Source organism: Martes martes (genome assembly GCF_963455335.1).
Source record: "Martes martes genome assembly, chromosome: 16".
Lineage (NCBI taxonomy): Eukaryota > Metazoa > Chordata > Mammalia > Carnivora > Mustelidae > Martes > Martes martes.
This window is the reverse complement of record NC_137904.1, coordinates 46,873,149-46,881,013: the sequence shown is the minus strand read 5'-3', so window position 1 is coordinate 46,881,013 and position 7,865 is coordinate 46,873,149. Positions and strand designations below refer to the sequence as shown.

Sequence of the window (7,865 nt, the reverse complement as noted above, 5' to 3'; positions counted from 1 at the left end):
CTAGGATGTCACAGGGCTGGTAGCTGGGGCGGCTCTGGGGATTAGGGGATGTGATGGGATTGCTGTGGGTAACAGCAAATATAAAACTGGTGAGATGAACTGCGTGTGTATCTTTCTGTGGGGTTGGGGGCCCTTGCTCAGAGTGGGGCGGGCAGGGTGGTCAAATCAGACACTGTTAAGAAAGTGTACAAACTTTACTGCAGCACATACACACACGCACGCCTGTGGATAGGGAAGAGCACCTGGCCACAGGGTCCACGGAAATTGGGGGAGGGGATGGCAGCTTGTTACACGGCTTTCGCCATAGCCCCCCTTGAGACAGGGAAGGCCTTAGATTGAGGCCCCGCCTCCCATGATGGGGGTGGGGCATCAGAATGGGGGACTCCAGGAGAATTTGGTGGGGGAGAGGTGCTGGGGAGGCCTGAGCAGTGGGGACCCTCTGAGCAGGGTCCGGAGGGCTGCAGACTGTCTTCAGTCCTTAGTGTCGCCTCACAGCAGCTGTCTCGGGGCTGGGTCCCTCAGTGGCATGTCCCAGCGCAGGCTCTCCCTCCGAAGACACTTGCTGCCCTTGGCCCCACAACGGAAACCCGCCGGGCAGCAGTGACGCTGATCTGCACAGCAGACACCCTGACAGCCAGGGGGAGGGCAAGGAGTCAGAGTCGGAATCCGTGGGACCTGGCTCCCACGGATAGCCAGTCCCCGGCCAGGGGGTGGCACTCACCTGGCGATAGGGACAGCAGGCCCAGCCCCCTCGGCTGTCTCGGCAGCAGGTCTGGTTATCATGGCAAAAGTGCCCTGCCCCACACTCCACGTTTCCCACAGCCACGCGAGGGCCACGGGCCAGGCGGGCAGCCAGGTGAGCCGAGTCCGCCTCCTTCTCGCAGGATCGGGCCTTCACGTTGCATGTGTACCCCGCCGGGCAGCAGTGCTGGCGGTCCTCACAGCACACAGCCTGCGAGGGACAGGGTGGCCTTCACGTCTCTCCTCCGCCACCCACCTCCCAGCCCCCACGGAGGACTCGGTTCCCCTGTCCAGGGCAGGCAGGTGGGCACTCACGTGAGGCAACTGGCAGCAGGCCCAGCCCCCACTCAGGCTGGGGCAGCAGGTCTGCCCCACGGGGCAGCTGGTGTGCTGGTCACAGCCCATGTCTCTGCGGTGAGACAGGGAGGCCGGGCGGGCAGGCATCTTCTCCAATCCAGTCACCGTCTTGCTTCCCTTCTGACACTGGCCCTCGGCCAAGCACGTGTAGCCATGCGGGCAGCAATGCTTGTGGTCTGAGCAGCAGACAGCCTGGGGGGGCGGGGGGCAGCACACGATGGCCTGGGAAGCTGCTCTGTGGGACAGAAGCTGAGCCCTTGCCTACCCCGACGCCCTCTCCTGCTCACAGCTCCTCCAGCTGGAAATGAACCTGACCGAGCCGGTGGGCCAGCTGCAGGCCAGGCAGAGGACTGAAGAGCAAAGCAACAGGAGTCTGACCACCTGCCCAGGCCAAGACACCGTCGTTTCCCCCCCACCCCCCACCCGGCTCCATACTATCCCCCCTCCCACACACCTCTGGGGCAGGACAGCAGCCCCACTCCCCAGAGGCCAGTCGACAGCAGGTACTGGAGGAGGGACAGCTGGTGATGTTATCACAGGGGACATCGTTCTCCACGGCCTGGGGGATTGGCAGGCGAAGGCGGGCTGGGGTCCGCACCACCCACGGCATCCGGCGGGCCTTCTGTTCACAGGTGCCCTTCGCTGTGTCACATTTAAACCCAGCCGGGCAGCAGTGTACGTGGTCTTCACAGCACACAGCCTAGGGTGGGTGGACAGGGGACAGTGGGCACAGGGGCCTTGCTGGCTGCCGCTTCCTGCTCAGCCCAGCCCACCCAGCACTCCTGCGTACCTGGGCAAAAGGGCAGCAGCCCCAGGCCCCCGACTGCAGGCGGCAGCAGGTGTAGCCGTCTGGGCAGCTCACCTCCATGTCACATTTCACCTCCTGCACTGTGAGAAAGGCACAGGGGACAGGTCAGCAGTGGCTCCGGGGAGCCTTGAGAAACCCCACCCTTGGCCGGCCCCACAGCCAGAACCAATGCTAAGGACGGACAGTATATACTGAGCACTACCCACCCCCCAACAAGCAGTGACAAGAAGGTAATGACGAGTGTGGAGGAAAAGGGGTTGTACATGCCCTGTCCCCTCCATGCGGCCCTCAGTCCCCCACCCCCCACCCCCGCCTGTGTTCCTGGAACAATTCGGTGGAGAGTTCCTGCACGGAGCCGCTGCGATGGGGTCAGCAGCCTGCGTCTGGTACCTGCATTTGCGGGCAGCTTGGTGAGAAGGTCCGTAGTGTTCTCCTTGGAGAGGCACTTACTCTGGACTAGGTCGCACACAGTGTCCTGGGGGCAACAGTGCAGGTGGTCCGAGCAACAGATGGCCTGCAGGGAGGGAGGGCGGTGGGGGAGGGTCTCCTGAACTTCAGTCTCCTCTGAGCTCAGAGAGCAGCCCGGTGACAGTGGACACTACCCCAATCCCCCACTAGGGGGCGGCATGAGTCCTCAGCAGCCAGGGTCTAACTGGCCTGCCAGCCTGCCCCACCCCGGGGAGTCCTTTGGAGGTAGGTGTCCCTGCCAGGTGGCTGTAGGCACGCAGCCCCTCACTCACATTAGGCATCGGGCAGCAGCCATACTTCCCATTAGGCAGCTGGCAGCAGGTAGAACCATCAGGACACTGGGACTGCCCATCGGGGCATAAGATCACTGCAAGCGGAGAGAGGTGGGCGGTGAGGAACTCTTCCCCAGGCTGGGAGCTTCAAGAGGCCTTACCTCCTTTCCAACCTGCACCCTAGACGCTCTCCCACCTCCTTACCTGCCCCATTACTCCTCTGTGCGGGGATCTTCTTTGCTAGAGGGTGGGAGCCTGTGGCCGTGAGGCAGCGGGCATGAGCCAGGTCGCAGGATGTTCCATGGGGACAGCAGTGCACCTTGTCTTCGCAGCAAGAAGCCTGCCGAGAGAAGCTTCTGACTCTGTCTTTGCCCCCTCCAGCCCGCTGCTCTGCCCTGACTGCTCCCCCCACCCCCTATCTTCCCAGACCGGTACCTGGGGCATGGGGCAGCACCCCCAGGAGCCATCTCGCATAGTGCAGCAAGTGGAGGAGTTGGGGCATTCAAACCGGCTGTCAGGGCACTGGATGGCACCCAAGGGGTTGGTATCTGTGGATAGGACCACCCAGGATTCCATCAACCAGTTACTGAAGGCCATCGCCCCCATTACCTGCTGACACCACGGCCTGCAGGCCCAGCTGACGGGGGGCTGGTGGTCCAGCACTAGGGCTTGGCGTTCTCCCAGGCACCCCTAACCCACTCTCCCCACCAGCCAGTCCTTGCCTCAGCAGTACGGCACAAGGCAGGGGTCTCCACCGACTAGGCTGCCCTTGAACCAGCCCAGATTGGCCTCTCTCCACCCTCCAAAAGCTTGGCCTGGGGCCTGGAGTCTGGCATTCTCTCTCCTGCTCCTTCCTAGCCTCGCGCTCTTCCTCTGTCCCGAGCAAAGGGGTTGCTTAGTACAGATGCCACAGGAATGAGGGCACAAGGGCAGGAACCAGGTCACCCAGCTGGCTGGATTCCTGAGCTGACCAGCCTCCACCAGCGGCCCATCTGCCTGCCCTCCACCTCCACCCTTACCACACCTGATCTCTGGAAGCAGGACCGCCCGTCGGCGCTGCAGTGGTAGCCCCGAGGGCAGCAGTGGTGGCCATCAGCGCATGACACGGCCTGTGGGACACAGAGACACCCATGCTGGCTCAGCTTTTACCTGGGGTGAGACGGGGGAGAGTCCAAACACAGACCTGAGCCCCTCCGTTGAGCCCATGGCACCCTCACCTCTGGGAACGGGCAGCAGCTGGAGGTCCCAGAAACGGTGAGGAGGCAGGAGTAGCCAGGAGAGCAGTGGGCATCTACCTGGCAGGGGCTCCCCAGTTGCCTGCTCAGCACTGTGGGCCACTGGCCCTGGAAAGTGAGAGAGGACAAAATGAAGGACCCAAGCCCGGCCCCCTCCTCTGGCCGTGCCAAGATGCCCCTTCAGGAGATCCCAGCCAGCTCTTGCCTGGGCTGCAGGGCGCTCACCGGAACAGGATGGCAGCAACTGTAGCTCGCTCCTCCTGGGTCCAGGCAGCAGGCCCCAGGGCAGAACTGACCATCCGGGCACTGTGTTCCAGCCACCAGCCCTGCCACTAAGGCCACCCAGCTCACCACGGTCCACATGGTCTGCCTGCAAAATACCAAGAGGCATTTGGCGATGAGCTGAAGCCCATGCGAGCCTGGATCCGGGGGCCAGTCACTCCCCCACGTGCAGGCCAGATATCACCCGAACCTCCTGATCCAGGCAGGAAGAGAGATGTGGGGTCCAAGATTCAGTTTCCTGTGTGTGTGTTCACTTGTGCACCCACGCGTGGGCAGTGATGAGCACGGACACAAGGACGGTGTCAGTCCGCGTCCCCAAAATGTGGCCAAATGCCTCAGTCTCTATGGGTGAGTGTGTAAAGATGCAGGTGTGCGAAAGGAGAATTTGCGGGTTTTGTGGTTCTGGTCTGTAGGGATATGGGTCACCTCCAGGGAGTGGGTGAAGCCTCAGGAGCCGTGGCAGGACTGGGGTGGGGAGCAAAGGGGGAGTCCCCCTTGAAGAAAACACAGGGTTGCACTTCCCTCCCCAGCTGATGCTGTGTTCACACCTGCCAAGGCCTGTTGGGGGGAAGGGGTGTCACATGATGACATGGGAAATCATGGGGTTGAGAAAGTTGTGAAAAGGGAAGTGTGGTAGCCAGTGGAATCTGGGCTGCCATCCCCAGAGGCCAGCCACACCTGCCCCCCAACCGTCCCCAAACCACCCAGGGAAGGGGTACACAGGCTGGGACAGCCTTTGAGACACCTGTGTTCTCAGGGCCCCCCAATACCACCAGACCCTTTCAGATTCCCCAGACATACCACCCCAACCCCTGCCCAAGCTCTGCTTCTCCCCCTATCCGGAAGCTGAAACTCAGCAGTGCGGGGAGAGAACCATATAAGCCCACCCCGCCGCAGCAGCAGAAGGAACCGATTATGAAGCTCTGTGGGGAGTAGTCTCTCACTTCCTAAATGACTCTTCTCCAACTCACACAGACTCACTAGTTCAATGGGAAGGGCCCAGGTAGATGTTACCCTGCCTAGTAATGTTTGTGGAGCTTCTCCTGGCCCAACTACAATACAATTTTCTTCCTTCCTTGCAACAATCATCCAAAGTAGTTGTAATACATTTACTTTTCAAAGGAGGAAACTGAGGCTCAGAGAAATAACATCACATGTCATATACCCAGTCATGGAGATGACAGGCTTTGAGAGCTCCAAAGCATACTGGACCTGGGTTCATGTGACAAAGTGGCACCATGGACAGTGCCCGGGAGCGGACCCCAGACCCTGGGGAGAGCAGAGGCCTGGGGTCCAAGCAGAGGTGGGAGACAGAAGCATTTTCTGAGCAGGTGGACAAGGGAGGACAGAAACGAGAAGCTCAGGGGCTGCCGGGATACTGCACTTGGGTGCTAGTCCTCAAATCACCACCACTGATGGTGAGAGCCTCAGAAACTGCTGTCTCTGGGGCTCAGTTCCCCCATGAGTCTCTGTGTGGACACTGACACTAGGTGTGGTGAGGACTTACACCCACCCAGTCACTAGCATCCTTCTCTCCCTCACCTGGCTCTCTTCAGTGCCCCATTCTCAGCTCAAAGACCATTACCAGGAGGCCCCCGACTGGCTGGTCCTGGACCTTGGCCCCTTTCACCCTCCCCTCTACACCCACAGCTCCCAGGCAAGGCTGGTCCCACCTGCTTCTTGGGAGTCAAACCTCAACCCTCCAGAGGCTGTCCCACCGTCCTGGGTTGGCCCAGAAGGGGTGCCTATCTGCACAAATCTGGGTCCACAGGGCACCCTAGTAACATTTATGCATACTTTCCTATTATTGGTGTCATATCATTGGTTTCCTAAGGTTAGGGAGTATAGCGTGTGCTTCTAGTGAATAGCGAAGTACAGACGCACACCCACTTGGGACCAAGGAAGAAGGGACCCAATTCCTCTCAGTAGGGTTCTGAGCGGCGGCCTCTCTCACTCTCAACCCACAATGCCACAATAGAGAGAGGAACAGAAGCCTCAGGCCCCCAGCTCTGCCATCTCCCACTAGGTGGCAGCCCCCAACTTCGAGTGTCAGGAGAGAGATTCCCAAAAGGTGAACGAACTCAACTGCGAGTGAGCAGGAAAAGTGGCAGGAGAGGCGGAAGTTGGCTGGTCCCACCCCCCACGAGAGGAAGTAAGGGAGAGCCAGACACAACCCAGGCGTTCGGTCACTACTTCCAAGCCCCTGCTGCCTTGGAGGAGGGCAGGGTCTCCAGCGCACTCGCAGCCGTCTGAGCTCCGGGACCCGGGCGGACGCCTCTCTCGCTCCCAGGCATCCCGGGGACCACCCACCACCACCACCCGCAGCAGCACCTGGGCCGGCGCGAAGCCGGCTAGAGAATGGAGTGGTCCCTGCTTTGGGGGAAGGGGTTGCAGCTTTCGGGGACCCTGGAGAGGGAGACAGCCGCCTTCTATTGGGGGTCACTGCAATCACTGCTTACTCCCCCCACCCCACCCCGTAAAACTGCCTCCAGTGCCATCGGAAACCCCCAAAGGAGCTTCCCTAAGCCAGCCTTCTCTTGCCTCCCGGCTGAAACTCCGGAAGAACCTCAAGCCCTCTCGTCCGCCCCGCCGGACCCCTGGAGGAAGCGAGAGGTCTGCGCGGCCGCCCTCCTTACCTGCGACCGGCTCCGCGCTCGCTAGGTAGCCGCGGCCGGGGAAGCTCACGGACTAGGGCCTGGCAGCGCGATGGCCCGCCTACCTCAGTTTCCATTGGCCAGGTGTCCGGGCTGTCGCGCTCCTACTGGCTACTGGTCGACGTAGAGGCGGGGCCAGCCTGGAAAGCTGTGCTTTTTTTCTTACTCAATTCTCTTTCCTCCCTCCCTTCGTCTCTCTTCCCACCCTCCCCCCTCTTTTTTTTTTTTTTTTACGGGATCATGTGATTGGAGAATCATGTGACGTCCTGGCCCGGCTCAGCCCGGCTGCGGGCGCCGGATAGAGTTTGCCCGAGATGGGGCATCGCCTGTCCAAGGACCGTGGCGGACAAGGCAGCTGCCCCTCACAGGGCGCGTTCCAGGGCGTTCACGAGTTGTCTGCTTCTGGATTAGGGACATTCATGCATCCTGTTTCTACTCTGTTCAACAAACTCAGAATACAGGCTGGGCAGCCAGGCCCCGTAGGGGTTGAGGGAGGGTTGTGAGGGCAAGGATAGCTCTCGGGCGCGTTCCTCAGGGTGCTCATAGCGGGGTGTGAGTGGGTGGAGAGATGAGACAGGCTCACATTAAATCTAATTTAAGGTGCAAGGTCGTGTGCCAGGTGTTACGGACGTGTGTGTGTGTGTGTGTGTGTGTGTGTGTGTGTAGGTCAGAAGTGATAGGTTCGCTCTGGGCAGGGCGGAAAATAATGCCACCTTAAGGGCACCTTTTTTCTTCAAGATTTTATTTATTTGAGAAGGAGCATGAGGGGCAGGAGGGGAGAGACAGAGGGAGAAGCAGACTCCCCGCTGAGCAGGGAACCCCACTCGGGGCTTGATCCCAGGACCTCGAGATCATGACCTGAGCCAAAGGGAGATGCTCAACCGACTGAGCCACCCAGGCGCCCCTTAAGGTCCTTTTTGAGCTGAATCTGGGAAGATATTAACTGACAGGTGGAGAAGGGTTGGAGAAGTGCCCGGAAAGGGGGTGTTGGGAAGAGTATTCGGAAACCAGATGGGAAGAGCAGCCTTGGGCAGGGATTAAATGCCAT

At 60.4% G+C, this 7,865-nt stretch overlaps 1 protein-coding gene across 1 annotated transcript; it reads right to left on the bottom strand.

The window, feature by feature from the left end:
- Positions 1–179: 179 nt before the first annotated feature.
- Positions 180–6,879, bottom strand: GRN (granulin precursor). Its single transcript, XM_080827312.1, has 13 exons — positions 6,800–6,879; positions 4,107–4,251; positions 3,864–3,989; positions 3,671–3,755; positions 3,082–3,194; positions 2,851–2,986; positions 2,647–2,741; positions 2,297–2,420; positions 1,889–1,986; positions 1,553–1,798; positions 1,057–1,290; positions 722–952; positions 180–627 (listed from the first exon to the last, which is right to left on the bottom strand). Exons 2-13 carry the CDS (start codon positions 4,242–4,244, stop codon positions 490–492), a joined length of 1,764 nt encoding a protein of 587 aa, XP_080683438.1. The 5' UTR covers positions 4,245–4,251; positions 6,800–6,879; the 3' UTR covers positions 180–489.
- Between the last annotated feature and the right edge of the window lie 986 nt (positions 6,880–7,865).

Coding starts and splice junctions, on each gene's coding strand:
- GRN (XM_080827312.1), bottom strand. CDS start 4,244: ATGTGGACCGTGGTGAGCTGGGTGGCCTTAGTGGCAGGGCTGGTGGCT. Junction 1,291..1,552: donor GCTGCTGTCCTGCCCCAGAG/GTGTGTGGGAGG, acceptor CCGCCCCCCCAG/GCTGTCTGCTGCTCAGACCA. Junction 953..1,056: donor CCTGCTGCCAGTTGCCTCAC/GTGAGTGCCCAC, acceptor TGTCCCTCGCAG/GCTGTGTGCTGTGAGGACCG.